This window comes from Mastigoproctus giganteus, chromosome 4, assembly GCF_048544385.1.
Source record: "Mastigoproctus giganteus isolate SK-2022 chromosome 4, ASM4854438v1, whole genome shotgun sequence".
NCBI lineage: Eukaryota > Metazoa > Arthropoda > Arachnida > Uropygi > Thelyphonidae > Mastigoproctus > Mastigoproctus giganteus.
The window spans coordinates 20693043-20714079 of NC_143578.1; the positions used below are offsets into that span (position 1 = coordinate 20693043).

The 21037-nt window shown below is 36.1% G+C and overlaps 1 protein-coding gene across 1 annotated transcript in view; it reads left to right on the forward strand.

Moving 5' to 3' along the window:
* The window catches only part of Nubp2 (NUBP iron-sulfur cluster assembly factor 2), a 104910-nt gene that overhangs the window by 74160 nt on the left and 9713 nt on the right, over nucleotides 1–21037 (forward strand). The window contains exons 6-7 of the mRNA XM_090372170.1: nucleotides 12821–12931; nucleotides 18705–18774. Of these exons, the coding sequence (XP_090228296.1) occupies nucleotides 12821–12931; nucleotides 18705–18774 (181 nt within the window). The remainder of the gene's footprint in view (nucleotides 1–12820; nucleotides 12932–18704; nucleotides 18775–21037) is intronic.

The window sequence follows — 21037 nt, forward strand, 5'->3', positions numbered from 1 at the left end:
ACTGTTAATTTTTTAGTCTGTGTATCCCCCTGAGCGCAAGCTAGCAGTTTTCTGACTCACCTAACATTGCTTTGATAGCTTCAGCAAATATTCTCGCACCCTTTCTATTTAAGTGTACCCGATCCCTGTAGAAGCAGTCTCTCCTGTCAACAAGCACAGACTAGGCTGAAAAAAATTCTATCCCTTAAACCTTGCACAATCTCTCCAGGGCCAAATTGATCGACAAGGCTCTCATCATATACTCCCTCCTATCGTGTCTGGGCAGAATTGCAGACACTTTCACATTCAGCCCTAAGTTGTGACTTTTGTTTTCAACATTGACCTGTACTTGTTGAGTAAATTTGAAGATCTCTTACTCTTAATGTCATTAGTACTGGAGCTTAATACCCAAGATAAACTTACATCCTGTGAAGTTTACAAGACAATAGCAGTTTTATGCACTTTATTCTTAGTTATTAATAGTGAACATGACTTTTTTATGCATTTGTTAGTAGTTAAAAAAATATATGTACTTGATGGAAACTAAAGTCAGCATCCTGGCAAATATCTTGAAAACAAATAGTGATGGGTTATAATGATCAGCTCTAATAAAATATCAGTTTCTTATGAACAATTCTGCCTTTGAATTACAGAATAATTCAATTCAAGTATTTATTCAGGTTATCTGAAAAAATTATTGGTTTTAATTCAATTTCAGGTTCAGTTTCATTTATTGGTATGAGGGATAGTTGCAAAGTTAAATTTGCTAAAGAAAGCATAAACCATTTAAAAAAAAATAAGCTATATTACTCAAAGGACAGGTTATAATACTGTCATTGGTTGGTTGGTTAGTCATAGCAAACCCACAGTAGGTTTGGCTGTAATACTCTTAGTGTCTCTTGTGCTTTTAGAAAGCTTCAGAGACTGTTTCAGTTACTGATGGCAATATAAAAGTCAGCCATGAAATTTGAGCATAATCTCATTTGTGGGCTGTCTGTGTGCCAAACTAAATTTGAATTCTTACCAATTTTGTCCACATTGTTAAAATCATGGGTTGCTGGATCTCTTCTCCTGAAAAAACAAATTCACAAGACATGGGAAAAGAACAACAATCATTTGCAAGGCACAGCTGTAATAAAATATCAGGTTCATACAAATGACTGTGCCTTTGAATTGCAGAATAATTCAAGTATTTATTCAGTTTATCTGAAACAATTATCGGTTTCAATTTAATTTCAGGTTCGGTTTCAATTATTGGTATGAGTGAGCATAGTTGCAAAATGAAATTTGATAAAGAAAGCATAAGCCATTTAAAAAATAAAAAATAAGCTGTATTACTCAAACGACAGGTCCTGAAGATTTACAACTTAGTGTTAGTATTAGTAGTGGCAAATGGTACAATAAATCAAGCTTATATTGAGGTGTATAAGGCCTTGAATGGTTTGAGCAAGCTCAATGCTGATGGGATTCTTCCTCTTGCTCAGATTACTCACCTGGGATGACAAATTCAAATTGAGGAAAGACAATTGTAGAATAGATGTGTGGAAATTTGTGTTAAGCCAGTGTGTGGTTGATAGTTGGAACAAACTTCCATCTGTCATAGTGGAGGTCAAAAACTTAAATAAGTTCAAGGCACATAGACAAGCATTTGGAGTGAATTAAATTGGTGAAATGGGAAGGTTTTTTTTTTTTTTTTTTCTTCTTCTTTTTTGGCCGATGCTATATAAGCATACTTATATAGATGCTACATTAGCTCTACTAATGCTAATGCTATACAGCAGGGGTGGCCAACTTAATTTGTGATGCGATCGACTGTTTTTCTTCAAAATGTGCCAAGATCTACCGTCTCAAGAAGTTCATTGCACATGGTTAAAAAGGCTAATCAACACATTGAAAAAGGTTTTTTATAAATTTTAAAATTAAATATAATTCAGAATTCTTATTTTAAATTCATAAGTATTTAAATTTTTAATTTATGTGAAGTTTTTGTGTCTTAATGTCATCTGCCAAACTTTCAAAATTGGGGATATACTGTGATAATGCCAACTGTAAAGAATCTTCTGTATGCAAGTCCGTAAGAGTAGTGAGATTCTTTTTTTTTTTTTTTTTTTTTGTTTCAAATACGAAAAGGCCGATTCACAAAGATATGTGGAACCAAAACAGGAATTTAAAAATTCACTGCATTTTTTTGCAGTACTTTTCTTGGCAAACATTTCCAAAAGTCTTTTTCTGATGACCTGTCTTTTAGGAAGATATCGTTTCGCAATGTAATAATTTCATTTTAAAGTAATATTTTCTCCGTGTGAAAAATCTCAGCGATTTTTTTTCTGCAATTTGTTTCGTATCTTAGTCAACCTTAAATGGACAAGAAATATATTGAACAATGTCTTCAATTGTTTTAAAATCACTGAATCTGGTTTCAAAATCATCCAAAACTTTCTCAATTTCAAAAACATATTTCTCACTATTAAATTCAAAAGCAGGACATTTTTGCAAATGATCTTGGAAACGAAAATGAATTCACGATTTCGAAAGCGATGTTCATAACACTTTTAGTATTTAATCTTTTGCTGGCTAACAATTTTTGGTGAATGATACAGTGGTAACTCAAAAAATCTGGGAATTCATCATCCTTTTGGCACAATGCGATGAATCCATTAAGTTGCCCTGTCATTGCTTCAGCTCCATCTGCTGTTATTGATACGAGCTTAAATAATGGTAATAAAATTTTTGAATGCATTGAATATATCAAGACCTCTAGTTCTTTCTTTTAACGAAACCATACCCAGCAGTTCTTCTCTAGTAGCAGAATCATTGAAAACCATATGAATAACAACGAGCAATTGAGCTATATCACTGACGTCTGTTGTAAAGAAAAGGACACACAGTTAGCAATATGCGCACGCAATTGTTCACTCACATTTTTACTCATTTTTTCGATGTGTCGCATCACAGTATTTCAAGATAATTGCAGATCTCAAAGGGCACTTTTAATTCCATTTTTGTTCTTAAAGTTTTCAAAAAGAGAATCTGTTATTTCTAAAAATGCATCTTTGATGAATTGACCATCAGAAAATGGTTTGCACTTTTTTGCAAGAAATGACTCACTTTAGATTGTAAATTAGGTGTCACGAAGAAATTTTGTTGTGCGAATAATCTGGATTTAAGTTCTTTTAATTTATTTTTTCTAAGGTCACTATTAGGCAAAAAATCTGATTGGTGTTTACAATGGAGCACTTTGAAGTGCCTTTATAAATTTCATTTTTTGGGTATGGTCACAGAAGCATTGCAAATCAAATAACATTTTTCTTTTATCATTACAAAAAAAGTATTCTAGTTCCCACTCTTGATGAAAATGATACGTTTTACTCTTTTTCTTAGTATTCATTTTAAATCAAAGGGTATTAAATTAACATATAAGCACTGTCCAGCTATTAATATTAAGTAAGCCAAATAAGAATTCGACACATACGCTATGCTCTCCTCAACGTAACTGCGTGAATTTTCACTAGACAAGCCTAGCAGCTGCGCAGCAACAAGAGTGATCATGTGGTTTAACGGATTTGTAATAAGCGTATGCAGTGGGGGTGCATAATAATAATATTTAGATTTTGAATAATCTATTTTTTATCTATATTTAAAATTCATCGTGATCGACTGAAATTAAAGCCCCAATCAACTGGTAGATTGTGATCGACTTGTTGGCCACCCCTACTATACATCATCAGCCAAAAAAAAAAACCCACTTCCCACATATTTCTCACCATTTGTGAGAAATGTGTGTGTCACCTAACACATCATCAGCCATTTTGAATCCATTGCAGGATGAAGGCCTCTCCAGCAACTTTCCAGTTCCTTCTGTTTTGTGTAATGGCCATCCATTTACTGCCCATGAACTCTTGAATTTCATCTGTTCATCTCTGTTGTTGTCTTCCAGGTTTTCTTTTTAGTTCCTCTTGGGTATCATTCTGTTATTTTCTTAGTCCATATGACATCATGTTTTTGACCTGTGCCTGCCCAAGTGCATTTCAGTTCTTTAGTTTTGATAAGAATGTCCTTTACTTGAGTTTACTGCCTAATCCATGTGTTTCTCTTCTTATTCAACAGTCTGATTCCCAATATAATTCATTCCATTCTTTGCTGCGTAGTTTTCAACTTCTCTTCAATTCTTTTTTCACTTCCATAAGTCATGGTGGGAGTGTACATTGGTTCATTATTTTACGTTTCAGACAAATTGGGATACTGTTCCTCACACACATTTCATTGCACCTAACACATTTTTCTCAGAAATAAGATTCTACTAAGACTAAGGTGACCACCATCTTAAAGTTAGTACCTTTCTATACATCGAGTAGCTCTAACAGTATAAATGAACCTTAAATAATATATTGAAAATACACATAAATCATTTGAATAGTTTTTCTCTCATGCAGAAAATAATACAGGCTTGTCGCACATTAAAAGTTTGATTTGGTTTTCCTAATCCTTTAGGTTTAAATGGCTTCCACATTCAGTTAGAGTTCCAAGCTTTTTAGGTTGATCATAAGCAATAATTAATCATTCTAGCTTTTATAATATTGAAAGAAATGTGCAACTTTAAGATGATTCAATATGGAAAGCTCTTACCTTGTACTCTCTTGGATACAAATTAGAAAAGAAATATTCTTCCATGCCTGTATTAAATAATTCCAAAATACTGAATATTTGTAAAGTAATCCTTTTGATGAAACCAAATGATCTCGGTGTTTTTTATTTTAACCCTTAATGTTATTTCATAAACTCTATGAATCAGCAACTCTAATTTTGAGAAAGTCAAAGGATTTACAACACATATCCTTGGCAAAAAAAACGACATGGGAAGCAGGACATGTTCTTTCAGAGTGAGAACTAATATTGTCATTATGATAATCTTCAGTAAATCTTCATTGGGAAAACTAAATCAGTATTTTTAATTTCAATCTGTACTCTCTATTCCAATTTTCCACTTCTTTATGAATATCATTATGTTGAGCATGCTCTCAAACATTAACACTAGCAATAGCAGCAGTTGGAAAATGAAACTTGACTATGTCAATTTTCAGCATGGAGCAAACTAACAAAGATTATATTGAGAAAGGTAAACATATAAGCAAGACTTTTTTGGATTTATTGGATGACTGTTTTCTACAGCAGCATGTTCGAGAGACAACCAGAGGGAGTAATACTCTTGATCTGATTATCAGCAGTGATTATTCATGCATTAAGAATTTGCAGACAAAGGAACCACTGGGTGACAGTGATCACAATGTACTGATATGGGAATTACTTAAAAATGTAACTACCATCAAGGCTAAAGGGAAGGGCTTTTGCTTTCGTAAAAGTGACTACAGGGGGTCTTAGACAGTTTTTAAATTCTGTACAGTGGGATCAACTGATGATGCTACCAATGTTGAATTCTAAATGGGAAGCGTTCAGGGACTTAATTTTGGAGGCTACTGGGCTTTTCATTCCACCCAAGAAATACTGTTCAAAGTTTAGGCCTAAATGGATGTCAGATGAACTAATGAGACTCGTGGCAGAGAATAAAAATGTATGGGATGCATATAAAGTATCAGGTGACACAGAAGCCTATGGCAGATATAAACTAGTCTGTAATCAAGTCACAAAGGAGGTTAGGCAGGCAAAGACAGAGTACGAGAAATCCTTGGCAAAGGATGCAAAGAAAAACAACAAAGAGTTCTTTACTTTTGTAAACTCTAGAAGGAAAGCGATGAATCAGATTGGACCACTTAACATAGATGGGTTGACTATTGATGATCATGCTCAGGTAGCTGATAAACTGAATGAGTATTTTGCATCTACATTCACACATGAGGAGTTATTCAATGAGGGGAATGCCAGAAGTTTATCAAACTCTAACAAGGAGCTAAGTGATTTTGTAATAACTGAGAGCAAAGTGGAAGAGAATTTAAGAAATTTATTATAGTTACACACAGAGCGTACAAATAAAGAAGAAATATATGAGCTTTCGGCTATATGGTAGCCTTCATCAGAATTAAAAATACATGAATGGCAGTTGGAATGAAGATGTGCACTGCCAGGTGCGTGAGACGCGAGGTTTAATTGTTTGTTGACGTCTGTGGCTGTGACGCATGATGACGTGGCCAGCGCTTGTCCAATGATAGATCTACTGACTCTGTGATCGGGTTGACTTGGCAACCACTGTTCCTGTTCAAGGATTTATCCGAAGATTTTATATTTAACGATTCCAACCAGGTACGTTTTAGGTAATGGTGGGATCTGTCTACCACCACGACATCGCGGTGTGGGTCGATGTCGTGGTGGGTTGTCCAGACATGTTCGGCGATAGCTGAGTGTTCTATATCCGCTAAACGGATCGCTCTTTTGTGCTCCGAGAGACGTTTCTCGAGTCGACGTCCAGTCTCTCCAAAGTAGCAGCTAGTGCAGTCACGGCAAGAGATGCGGTAGACCAAACCGCTCTGCAGAAGGGTGGGGACAGGTGTTTTCACGTTGGAAATGAAAGAACGCAGTTTCTTGCCTGGGAGTTGGATGCACTTTATTCCGTGCGTTCTCAGGATTCTACCGATCTGTTGTGACAGGTTGGGGTAGTATGGGATGAATGCCCTCGTGGATGGCTCGTCACTGTTGGTGTTGTAGCTGGTCGTCACGATGTCACGTGTCTGTAGATCACACCTGTCGAGGACGTCAATGGGGTAGCCACACCTCGTAAGGTCTACTTTGACCCTAGTGACCTCTTTGCGTCTTTCATCAGCGGAGCTGGAGTGTGTCCAGGCGCGAGTAAGCAAGGTTCGGGCAGTGGAGAGGAGGTGGCCTCGCGCGTGTGCTGACCGGAAGTTGGTGAACTGGCCAGCACACATGGGCTTACGATAAACTGTAGTCCTCAGGTATGTGCCTTCACGTCGGACAAGTGTATCTAGGTATGGTAAAGAGTTGTTCGACTCCAGCTCAATCGTGAATTTTATGAAGGGCGATAGTGAGTTGAGGTATGATAGAAGTCGCTGACCTGAGTCTCTAGGGATGACCACGAACACATCGTCAACATAGCGACACCAAAAGGCGATGTGATCTGGTGCGTGTGCAAACGCACGTCCCTCTAACTCCTCCATCACGATGTTTGCTGTGACTGAGCTGACAGGGGAACCCATGGCCGTGCCATGTATCTGCTGGTAGACCTCGCGTCTCACGCACCTGGCAGTGCACATCTTCATTCCAACTGCCATTCATGTATTTTTAATTCTGATGAAGGCTACCATATAGCCGAAAGCTCATATATTTCTTCTTTATTTGTACGCTCTGTGTGTAACTATAATAAATTTCTTAATGAATCCAGAGCGCGTAGGCCTGTTTCGTTATGGAGGAGAATTTGTTGAAGTTAAACATAAGGAAGGCATCTGAGGTGTATGGGATCTATCCAGTTATATTAAAGGAGGCAGCAAAGGAAGTAAGCAAACCCTTAGCCATAATTATGAGAACTTCCTTGGACTCAGGGAAGGTACCCATGGACTGGAGGTGTGCAAATGTATCACCAATTCCCAAAGTTAGTTGGTTGGTTGGTTTTTAGGAGCATTAGCAACTAAGGCCATATTGCTCCGGGAAATGCGGTGGTCATTCTCTGACCTTTCCTCATCCTCCGTATTTGGTGGTGACGGGCTCGAACCCCGGTCTAATCAAGAAGTGTGTGCTATGCACTGCTGCTCCTTCCCACCTGGCTACGGAGGCGGCACCAATTCCCAAAGGGGGAGGTTCAAAAGGTGCCACAAGTAACAATAGACCTGTTAGTTTAACTTGTGTTCCGAGGAAAATAATGGAGTCACTGGTTAAAGAAGCATTGCAGGATCATCTAGACAAGACTGCAGTAATAATTAAGACAAAGCATTGGTTTGTTAAAGGGAGGTCTCGTCTGACCTATTTGATTGGATATTATGATGTGGTCACAAAGCAACTGAATGCCAGAAATTTTGATATCATATACTGATTTCAGGAAAGCTTTTGATACTGTTGCACGTGGAAGGCTGCTGTACAAATTGGAGAGGTATGGCATTAAGGGTATGTTGCTACAATGGATAAGCGGATGGTTGAGTGGAGACGACAAAGAGTGTTAATCAATGGATACTGCTCTTCATGGACAAATGTTATTAGTGGAGTTTCCCAGGATTCGATGCTGGGCCCATTGTTGTTTTGTGTATTCATCAATGATATTGATGAAGGTATATCAGGATTAATGTCCAAGTTTTCAGATGATACAAAGGTTGGCAGGGTTGTTAACGACAGTAAAGGCAGTATGCTACTCCAACTGGATCTAGATAAGTTGGGAAAATGGGCTGAGAAGTGGCAACTGAATTTTAACATTAACAAATGCAACTGCATATGGGTAGCAATAGCCCAAGAGAAATGTAAGAACTGTGTGGTACTACACTCAGGGAAGTGGAAAGTGAAAAAGACCTGGGGGTAATTGTGCAGTCAAATATGAAGTTTGCTGAGCAGTGCAGACGGGCTGTCAGGGCAAGTCATGGAGTTTTGTCAATGATATATATAGAAATTTTGCTAGCAGGGACAGGGAGGTGATTATCCCATTGTACAAGGCAATGGTCAGGCCACACATAGATACTGTGTACAGGTCTGGAGGCATCATTTTAGGAAGGATGTAGAGTTGCTAGAACAAGTACAAAAAAGGGCAACAAGATTGCTGAGGGGAACAAAGGAATACTGTTACCAAGAAAGGCTTAAGTTCTGCAAATTGCAGCACCTGGAGAGTAGGCACCTGTGAGGTAGGTGATCTGATTGAGGTGTATAAGGCCTTGAATGGGTTGAGCAAGCTGAATGCTGATGGGATTCTTCCTCTTGCTCAGATTAAGAACCTGATTGGGCATAGATTCAAATTGAGGAAAGACAGTTGTAGAATAGATGTGTGGTAAATTTGTCTTTAGCCAGCGGGTGGTTGATTGGTGGAACGGACTGCCATCTTTTGTTGTGGAAGTTGATAGCCTAAATAAATTTAAGGCTGAGCTGGACAGGCATTTGGAATGAATAGAGGGGTGAAATGGGAGGGGTGGGGTTTTTGGGTTTTTTTTGGACCTTGCTGCATAAGCTTGCTTTCTTGCATCATATGCCTCTGCTAATGCTAATGCGAATAATTTTATAAAAATTTGTGATTATATATACAGATGTCAATTTCCAAATTATACCTCTTCTAAACAATAAGATGCATTTGTTTGCATTTGTTTTTAAAATAAAATTAATTTAGTTGTAATTAATATACACATACTTGAGAGAGAAATTTTGTTACTTCCTTTTTAATAAAATTAGTCGTCTTAATGGCAAGATGACGCTTGTAAGAAGGCTTCAATTTAAACTGAGAAAGAAGCTTGCAGAATGAATGTATGAAAATTGCATTCAGCCAAAGAGTGATTACTGGAATAAAGTACATAAATTTGTTTACAGCTTACTGTTTTAAAAAGAGATGGTTTGAATAAGTTTAAGGACAGATTATTGGCAAATTAAGGGGTTTTTTTTTTTTTTTTGCTGGTGCTGTATGAGCTTTGCTTCCTTGTGTCATGTTGCTGGCAACATGATACCACTTATACTAATCATCAATGTTATGCTGTGAATGTCCTCCAGCTGGAAAATTATAGGACTACATGTTTCGAACAAAGTAATAAGAACAGGCACTGAGTTATGCACGAGCACCTCCTTCAGCTCTAGCACAAACCTAGACACAATTAACTATGTTGGTTCATAAGGCTGTCAATATTCCTGAATTAGTAGCGCTGCATACTACATCAGTATGTTCTTAGTCACTCAAATTTTGTGATATTGACAAAAATTCTGACTATATATGTCAGGCAATTTAGTATCATTATTGGCAAAATGGTGCAAGGAAATAAGTTTATGTAGTATCAGCAAAAAAAAAAAAAAATAATAATAATAATAATAATGATGAAAATAAATACAGCAACCAAAATGTCAGTTGTCTTAGCTTCACTTGCCCATTTCTTTAAAGTATTTCTTCAATCCCCCCTTTACGTTTAGGTAAATTTCTACCCTCTGCAAAAGTAGATTCCAACTGTCAATCACCATTTGATTAAAGGAAAATTTTACAGGCATCTATTTTAAAATTATATCCTCAATTTAAATGTGTGACTAAGTGTAAAGATGCCATTTTAAAGCCTTAAATTCCCAAATCAAGTCACCCTACAGATGCCTGTTTATTAATAGAAGCAAGTTTCCTAATGTACGCAGTGTGTCACATTTTTTTTTTATTTTACGTACGCATTTTTTCTTAAAATAACTTTTTTTTTAATTTTCTGTGATTAACATCAGTGAAAAGTAAATATAGTTATCCTCTTATTAGTGAATTAGCAAGAACAATATATAAAAATAACAATATATAATAAAAAAATATTAAGAACAATATAAATTAAAGAACAATATATAAAAATATATAGTTTTACATTCTCTAAACAGCTATCCAGCTTTATTACAATTAACTTGTTTCTTGTTGGCCAAAATATCTTTATACTCTTAACCTTAACCACCTTACTCTTCTTTGCAGCTCTTTGTAAACTGGGGTTGCTATGTAACAGTTAAAGTATAAAATAAGCATTGTTTTATATGATGGGATAATCATCTCTGTGCCCCCTTCCCCATTCTTTATCTCACTTTTTTCTTTAACTTATGTGAATTTAAGTTATGAGGGCTGTTCAATAAAGAATGATCATGATTTTTTTTCACAACGTACCTTTATTAATCATCCGTATTTTGATGGTCCTTTTTAAAGTAGTCCCCATTTGATGAAATGCACTTACTCCAACGTTTCTGCCATTCTTCAAAAACATGGTGGAAGCCATATTTTGACACCCATTTGAGAATCGCCTCTGATGTCTTTACAACTTCTTCTGATGACTAGAAATGTTTTTCTTGCAGTTCCTTCTTTAACTTTGGAAATAAAAAGAAAATCGCAGGGTGCAAGGTTGGGGCTGTAGTAGAGTGGATGAGGAACGTATTTTACATCAATGCTGGCTAAATACTTGATGACGATATGAGCAATGTGAGGTCTCGCATTTTCGTGACACAGCATCCACCTACCTGCATGCAGTTGTAATTGTTTGTGATGAATGTGATCCCACAAAGTGTACAGTACAGTTCTGTAGAAATGTCCTGCAACAGTCATATGGTTTACAACACGCTGGTAAACCATTCCTTGAATGCCAAAAAAATATGACCATAACCTTTCATGTAGAAGCTACAACTTTTGCTTTTTTTCATTGTTGGCAACAATGTGGACTTCCAAACAGCTTCGTTGCTTACTCTCTGGGTTAAAATGAAGCCATGTCTCATTCACCATTACCACCATGTGCAGAACCTCACCATCTTTAGTAACCATCTGTTGCAGCTCCTGACAAACCTCCATGTGAACTAGCTGTTGCTCAGGTGGCATAGTTTGGAACCCTGCATATACAAACAGGTGTCAAATGCAAATGGTTATAGAGATACTGTGCTTGCTTTCTACTGATATTCTCATCTCTGCCAGTTCCTTACTGTTATATGATGGTCTTCTCTCACGATTACAGAAGCAGTGTTTATGGTTTCTGTGGTGACAGCAGTGGTTTGAGCTCCAGGACTTCTGATTTTTGTGATTGAATCATGTCCATCTTTCAACATTCAGCCACTTGCAAGCTGTGCTATATAGAAACGTAGATTTACCATAAGCCTCTTTTAACATTTCATATACTTCGGCTGATACTTTCTTGAGATGGAAAGAAAATTTGAGAGCAGCATACCCTTCCTCACATGTCACATTCATATGTTACACAGGCGAAACTGAACAGCATAAATTTCACCAACTGCCACACCATGTGCACGAGTCAACTGCACAGTTGCTATGATGCAGTTTAGTTTGGTCTTGAATTGTACAGCTCAGCTAGAAATAGCAAGTAGTATGGTTGTTCATGAAAAATTATGATCATTCTTTATTGATGAACAGTGCTCGTAGTTTTGTTTATTCACTTCCCATAACACGCACTTGTAATGGAAACACAATTCCCCTGGTCTCAAATGGTATTGCTCAGTCCATTATAAAACAAAAGAGGTTCTTGGTTTGTGGATTCAAATTACCATATACTTAGTTCTCCACTGGCAAGGTGCTAGTCAGCACTGCAATCTACTGATAAAAATTTCTACTGATATTCTCAACATCTTTGCCAGTTCCTTACTGTTATATGGTTTTCTCTCACGATTACAGAAGCAGTGTTTATGGTTTCTGTGGTGTGACAGCAGTGATTTGAGCTCCAGGACTGTCAATTTTTGCAATCTTGGGGTAGTAAAACTTTTGTATAAGTTGGATAATAGACATCTTTCAGTAGTATTGTTGATTTGATCTTCATAGTTATAAGGTCCTGTATGTCATTGATGGAATCTAATGAATTGTCCTCTCAGATTATATACTTACTTCCAAGTCCTTAGCATTGACTATCTTGTGTTCAGTGCTACTCATGTGGTACTTTACCCTAGGATTACTGTTGCTTGGATGCAAGACCTTGCATTTTCCAATGTTTATATGAGCTTATTGAAGCAAATTTAGACATAAAACTTAATCTGTATGAGTATCATTATGAATACTAAAAATAATAAGGGAACCTTACCACCAAACTTTCTGGATTTCCTCTCTTAGACTTTAGTCCACAAAGAGCAGCTTAATATATTGTTGTATATTTATAAAAAGTCTGATTTTTCTTTCCAAAGTAATCAAAAAAATTGCAAATTTTATATTTAATATTTATTTATTTAATTTTTCTTCTTAAACTGTGCCATATATTTTTAGGCTGTTTCAATAGGGGATGTAAGACGAGAGTTAACTTTTTGCAGAAAAGCTGGAATTCCTGTTCTTGGTATCATTGAAAACATGAGTGGTTTTACATGTCCAAATTGTACTGTAAGTATAATTTTCATATGCTTCTTTTCTTTGATTTTGTTTTCTCTTTCTTTTCCTACTGTTTTCATCTTACTTATTTCTTTTTCTTTATTGAAAAATTATTTTAAGACTTTTTGATAAAGAAATGCATATAGATTATTTTGCTTAGAAACAAAGTAAGTTGTTTTCAAGTCACAAAAATAGTAGCTAAGACTATTCTTTCTAGAGGAGCTTTAAAATCCATAAAATTTTTTTCTTTGAATTTCAAATTCAGGAACGTTTCTATTGTGGTGAGTCTTGCTTTTCAGATATGCTGATATTAAATTGAAGCAGTCAGTGTATATTTATCCACTGCTAATGTTTGGAATAGCTGTTATAATAACATTAATCAGTTTTCTGCCAAATTTGATTTTATCAATCTTAAATATTACAGGCAAGTAGCAGCAATTAAATCATCTATTTCTAATTGTTTTTAAATTTTTATATCAATGTAATTAATGCAACCTAATAATTAGGTCTAACTTACACTAAAACATATATCACAGTTCTTTAAAACATGCAATTTTGTAAAACTTTTGATTCTTTCCAGTTTCTTCCAGGTGAAAACTGATCTATATTAAAAAAAATTTAATTTCTAAAAGTTGGCAGGTTTGTACAGTGCAACCTTAAACTCAGAAATTAAAACAGCCTTGCACTACTCAGAGAATTTGAAGTTGGATTGTACAATTATCCCTTCAGAATTCATATTTAAAACTGTATATCTTTTTTCATACTCCACTAGTACCACCGAGTTTGGTACCACCCAAATGGTATGTTATTCTGGGATTACTGCTACCCAAGTGCAGTATTTGCAGTTATCACTGATAAACCATAATTGTCATTTTACAGCCAATCTGCTTAATTTGTCTAGATACCCTGATTACTGTCATTTTCTACTTTGCCTACCTTTAGGTCATCAGAAAACATAGACATCAAGCTTGAAATATGTACATCAGCATCATTAATAAATATTAAAAACAGTAAGGGGCACAACACAGCCCCTGTGGTACACCCACTCATCACATTATTCCCTGAAGAGCAGTGACCAATTTATAACCACTCTGTCTGACATCTAACACGTAACCATATCTTTATCATAGTATTAACTTTTCCCTAATTCCACATTGCTACAATTTATGTAACAATAATACCCTTGGAACAGTATTGAAAGCTTTACTGAAATCTTTACTGAGTATATGATCTCAAAATTATTCTTTGCATCCAGTTTCTTTGTGATGAAAAGAATAATAAACAAACAAACATATTGGCCAGACATGATCTTCCTTTAAAAAATCCGTGCTGTGATTGCATCATGGCTTCACTGCTATCAAGATGATCTTGCACTGCTTCTTTAGCTGTGACTAACTTTAACAGAGGTCAAACATGCATCTATAGTTACCAATTCCAACCTTTGAACCACCCTTGTAAAAAATACATTTTATATCTACAGTCTGTAAGGACTTCTGGATCTAAGAATGCTGACTAGTATGACTAGAGGGTTAACTCTACCTATTTTTCAGCTTATTTTAATACAGTTGGATAGATTCTGTTCATTGTTCAGTGAACAATGTTAATTGTTTACTTAACTTTTCACTTTTAAATGTAGCAGTTTCTCTTCCTCCTTTCTTTCCATTACTATGAAATCATTTAACTCCCAATCAGTATTAGACTTTTGCTAACCCATATCTATAAAGTTCTTCATGTGTGAATGTAAATGGAAATACAGTATTATTTATTAGGATCATTAATAGTTATACCATTTATATCCAGTGAACCAATGTGTTTTGTCAGGGTTCTAGTGTTAACACATGCAAAGAATCCCTTGCTGATTTGGCTATGAGAGCCTTTTCACTCTTAGTCAAAGGCTTCTCATAATCACCCTTAGCCTGTCTAATCCCCCTGAGTAACTTGATTACACACTAGTCTGTATTTATTGTAGGACTCTATCTCTTCATAATCTATAATCAGACCATGCATTTTTCTTCTCTTTTGCTAAGTTTGTCGAGACTATTAGTATTAGTAATGGCCGCATGGTGCAAGAAAGCCTATGGCTTATGCTGCACCAGCCAAAAAAAAAAAACAAGTAAAACAATGATAAAAAAAATATAATAAAATAAATAATAATAATTAATAATAGAAAAGGAAATTAAACCTATCATCCTATGTGCTTCCCTGACCCGAAGGTACTATCCAGATGACCTTTGAATTTCCCCAAACTGTCAGCCTCTACCACCCATGTAGGCAACTTATTCCAGTAATTTATAACTCGCTGGCCAAAATAAAACTTCCTGCAGTCCACTCTAAACATTTCCCCCCGTAACTTGAATTTATGTCCCCTAGTTCTAGCATCATTTATAATCTTGAAAATTTCATCCTCATTCATTTTACTGATGCTTCTCAGATCCTTAAACACCTCAATCAAATCTCCTCTAAGGTGTCTAGTTTCCAAACTCAGCAACCCACATATTCGAAGTCTTTCTTCATAAGGACACCCTTTTGCAGATCTCACCAGGCGAGTTACCCGTCTTTGCACCCTTTCAAGAAGCTCGGTGTCTTTCTTTAGGTGCGGTCTCCATACTTGAACACAGTATTCCAAGTGTGGTTTAACAAAAGCCTTATATAATGGGATTATCACGTCCCTATCTCTACTTGCAAAAGTTCGATAGATCATCGATAGGACACCATGGGCCTTCCTTGCAACCTGTTTACAATGCTCAGAGAATTTCATGTCTGATTGTATCGTAACACCCAAGTCCCTTTCCTCCAGTACTGGGTTTAGTTGAACTCCACCAAGTGAATAAGTTATTTTGGGATTACTGTTTCCCAGGTGTAATACCCTACACTTTGTTGGATTAAAGCATAGTTGCCATTTTTCTGACCATTCCTGAAGTCTATCTAGGTCTCTCTGAAGAAGCTCAGCTTGACAGTGATCATTAACTACTCTACCAATTTTAACATCATCTGCAAATTTAGACATCACACCCTCTGTCCCTTCATCGATGTCGTTTATAAAAATTAAAAACAACAGTGGTCCTAATACTGATCCTTGGGGAACCCCACTTCTTACATCAACCCAATCTGAGGAATAGCCATTTATCACAACCCTCTGCCTCCTGCCCTGAAGCCATCCTGCTATCCATCTAAGGATTTTCCCAGTGATTCCAACCCGTTCCAGCTTATAAAGCAACCGCTCATGTGGGACTGAGTCAAAAGCTTTGCTGAAATTTAAAACGGCGTCTCCGTAGCCAGGTGGGAAGGAGCAGCAGTGCATAGCACACGCTTCTTGATTAGACTGGGGTTCGAGCCCGTCACCACGAAATTTCAGGGAATGACCACCACATATTCCCGGAGCAATATGGCCTTAGTTGCTAATGCTCCTAAAAACCAAATAACAAGCTGAAATCTAAATAAACAATGTCGAAATTATTCCCTAAATCCAGCTCATGAGTGACTCTTTCAAAATAGCAAACCAGATTTGTTAAACATGATTTTCCCTTTACAAAACCATTCTGAGTATCCTTGAGAATTTCAATTCGATCCAAATGATCCTGAATTCAACCCTTGATCATTGCCTCCATAATTTTCCCTACCACTGAAGTCAGACTGACAGGTCGATAATTTCCCACTTCACTTTTAGAGCCACCCTTATGTATGGGAGATATAATGGCAATTTTTCCAATCCAACGGAATTTTCCCAGAGTCTAGTGATGCTTGCATAATTAGCCTCAATGGTTCAATGCACTCACTTGCCACCTCCCTTAAGATTATAGGGTATATGCCATCAACTCCAGGAGCCTTACTGGCCTGTAGGCTCGAAAGTTTTTTCATTAAATAATCTTGCGAAATTTCGATATCATTAATTACATATTTTTCAACTTCTCCCACAATTTCCCATTGCCACAAAAGGTTTTTCATTTGTAAATATCGATGCAAAATAACTGTTGAGTTCATCTGCAACGGCAGCTGGTGTATTTAATACTATCCTCTTTCCCTTATGTAAAGGTCCAATCTGGTTTGTCCAGCTCTTCTTGGTATTTATATATTTGAAGAATTCCTTAACCCCCCCCTCTTTGCTCTGTTTGCTAGTGATTTCTCATAAACTACCTTTGCTTGTCGAACCTTTTCTGTGGCTCTTACAGATCATCTTGTAGCTGTTATAGGCTTCAGTACTTTTTATTGCTCTGTAACCTTTCCATGCCACCTTTTTCTGCACATTATATGCACCAATATGGGAACATTTGTACAGAGTACTTCCAACAGCAAATAAACCAACAAACATACTCATCGAGCTACTTCCAGTTTGGTCTCTTGATTTCAAAAAACTAGCTGCCATACAAAACGTACTGAGACCTCCTTGGGATACAATATTACCATTCTGTGATACCTACTTCCTTAACTGGGGAAGAAATTCCCTACCAGGAAACAGCTTTCAACTACTCCATGCTGCCTATCTTGAAAAATATCCACACTATACACAAATATATATACCGACGGATCGAAAACTGATACAAAAGTAGGTGCAGCAGCAGTTTTCTGTGATACTACTATAACCGAAGTTCTCCCAACAGAATGTAGCATCTTTACAGCTGAACTACAGGCAGTGAAGCTAGCAATACACCGAATATGGCACCAAAAGTTACCCCATAGTCTGATCTTCACAGACTCCCTCAGTGTAATTCAAACAATACAGCGCAACAGAAAGAATCTCCATCCAACTCTAAGACAAATTCAAGTGACTCTGGGCAAACTCCTTAAAAGAAAACAAAACATAATCTTTTGTTGGATCCCTGGACATACAGGAATTAAAGGGAATGAAGAAGCTGACCATGCAGCAAAAACGGCAACAGGCACCCTTTCTTCAACCAAAGTACCATATACAGACTACAGGCATAACATCAAAATAAACAGCAAGGAACGATGGCAAAAAATATGGAGCGAGCAAACTTATAATAAACTCTATCAAATTAAGCCAGATTTAAAGAAGTGGAAGTCCAGCGAAAGAGATATACGAAAAGAAGTAATCCTAGCCAGGTTAAAGATAGGACATACATATCTTACTCATTCCTATCTACTTAGAGCCGAAGAATCGCCTCAGTGTAATCAGTGCCATATGCAACAAACAGTTAAACATTTGTTACTAGACTGTCCAGCCTATACAAACGAAAGAAAAACAGCCTTTAAATCGTAACTAAAATTCAAGATGCTCCTACTCTGAAAAACAGCCTTTAAATCCGTAACTAAAACTCAAGACGCTCCTACTCTAAAAAAACATTTTAAGTGAAGAAAATAATATACAAGAGGTTTTCCACTATCTAAAATTAATAGGCTTTTATAATCAGATTTAAGGAAAAAAGAGTCAATGTAAATCAATGTATACAATCAAACTCCCTCTCTCCATTAAATAGTTTGTGAATAATTTCTAATCGGGCATTTATTTGAACGGCAATTGCAAGAGATCAGAATAGAAAATGCAAAACTTTGGGAGGTGCATTATGGCCATAGAAGCCAATGCGCCAACAACTAACAAACAACAACAACAGTTGCTCAGTGACCTCCCTCTACATATATTCACTATTGTTTTTGTTGCCAAATATTAGCATTCTGGTTATTAATATTTTCCAATTCAAATACTGCTTTTAAGAACTTTTTTTTTTTAAATTGTAAGCATCTATCATCCTTTTACAGAATTATAAATTTGTTTTTCTTACTTTCCAAAGTCAGTCATCATTTATGATTAAGATATTATGTTATGTAGGAATGCACCAATGTATTTTCAAAAGGTGGAGGAGAAGCATTAGCAAATGAAACCAGTGTTCCTTTCCTTGGTGAGTAAATTTAATTGTTAGTATATTTCTTCTGTAGGAAAATTCAGTTATATAAATTTCCATAAGAATTTCTGTAAATCCTGGAAATTCATTAAGGAATAGCTTTAGTAATGTATGATAGAGTCTTTAAAAACCATAAACACATTTGAACATATAGTTCAAATGTGTTTGAACTATATGTTCCAATCATGAAACCAAGAACAGCAAGAAACTTATAACATTTGAAAAAGAAATTGTTTTTAGAAGCGCTTATTAAAATACAGCTAGGTCACAATTAGTGTGACTAATGAATCCCACGAAGTAGTCACATTATTCAAAGTTATAATTATGTGTAAAATACGGTAATTGGTTCCAGCTCGATGGAAATAGGTAATGAAAAATTTTAAACATGAGTTTTTATATGTTTATTAACAAAATATTACAGTAAAGGATAAAAAGAATATACTTATAATTTAAATTTATTATTAACAAAGTCATATAGTACTGTAATTATAGAAAACAAAATAAAAACAAAAAAAATTCTAAATATCATTCCTAAAGGTAAGCTTACACTGACAAAAGCATCTTTACTGTCTTTCGAAATATTTTAGCAGTGTAGACTGAACTGTTTTCTCCTTTAAATCTTCGTACATATGCTGGTAGATGCAGAGTACTTTATTCACATCTTGGCGAATTTGCATGCTTCAATCGAGGTTAGGGTCAGCATCCATAATTTTTTGCTTCATGACTTCTACAGCTCGAAAGATATCTTCGAATTCCTTGAGAGTGAACTCCTTCACTTTCATATTAACTTGTTCAGCAGCATCATTGTCAGCTTTTTCAAATGCTCTTTGTTGATCTGAAAGTAGTTCATTATCAGCCAATTCTTCCGAGTGTGAATTAAGCAGTTCCCGAACATCGTCATTTTCTAGTTCATCAAATCCAAGTTCTCTTCCAATATTTGTTATTTCTTCTATAAAAGTTTCTTCGAAACCACTACTATTTGCACAATGAGGCAAAATGCCCTTCCACATTCCACACATGTTGTTTGCAGTTATTTGTTGCCAAGCATGCTGAATATTTTCTATTGCATGTCTGATGTTATAATTTTTCCAGAACTCTGTTAAGGAAATTGCATCGTCTCCTGTAGTTTTAGAAATTGCCTGTTCAAATGTTTTTCTTACGTAGTAGGCCTTAAATGCTGCGATGGTCCCTTGATCCATGGGCTGCAACAAAGATGTTGTGTTTGGTGGCAAAAAAATGATTTTTACATTTTCACATAATGAACCAAGTGTAGTTGGATGACCTGGGGCATTACCCAAAATTAGTAGAACTTTAAATGCGATGTTGCTTTCCTTGCAATATTTTTCAACAGCTGGGCAAAAATAGCTTGAAAACCAGTCAGTGAACACAGCTTGGGTCACCCATGCTTTCTTATTTGATCGCCAAATAACTGGAAGTGATCTATAGTTGTAGCCTTTTAGAGCGCGAGGATTTGGAGACTGATAAACATGCATCGGTTTCAATTTAAAATCGCCTCGAGAATTGCCTCCCGATAAAAGTGTTAGGCAATCTTTAGACACTTTAAATCCAGATTGAGTTTTTTCTTTCTTAGAAATGTAAGTTCTGGAAGGTACCCTTTTCCAGAATAAACCGGTTTCATCCATATTAAATATTTGTTAATCAGTGTATCCACCATCTTCGATTATGTTTTTTTAAAACATCAAATTATTTAGATGCTGCATTCTCATCTGCACTGGCCACCTCACCGGTAATTTTAACATTATGCAGTTGAACTCTATTTTTAAATCGATCAAATCAACCAGCACTCACACTAAACGTGTCTTCTACTTCATTATTTTTTTCTTTCACTCTCTTAAACAAATTTATTAAAACTATGATAGAAAAAATGGGGCATCGTTTAACTGTATGGATTGCAATCCTCAATCCATACAGTTAAAAGATGCACCATTTCTATCATAGTAATACTTCTATTCCTTGTAGATGTTTGCAAACCACAAAAGACTGATGCAACATTACATTTTTCTTTTATTTCCTCTGCGTGTACAACCTTTACCACGAAAGATGGCGAGAATTTTCTGCAGCAGTTTGTTCGAGAGGCTACCAGAGAGAGTAATACTCTTGATCTGGTTATCAGCAGTGATTATTCATGTATAAAGAATTTGCAGATAAAGGAACCGCTAGGTGGTAGTGAACACAGTGTACTGATGTAGGATTGACTTAAAGATATAATTACCATCAGGGCTAAAAAGAAGGGTTTTTG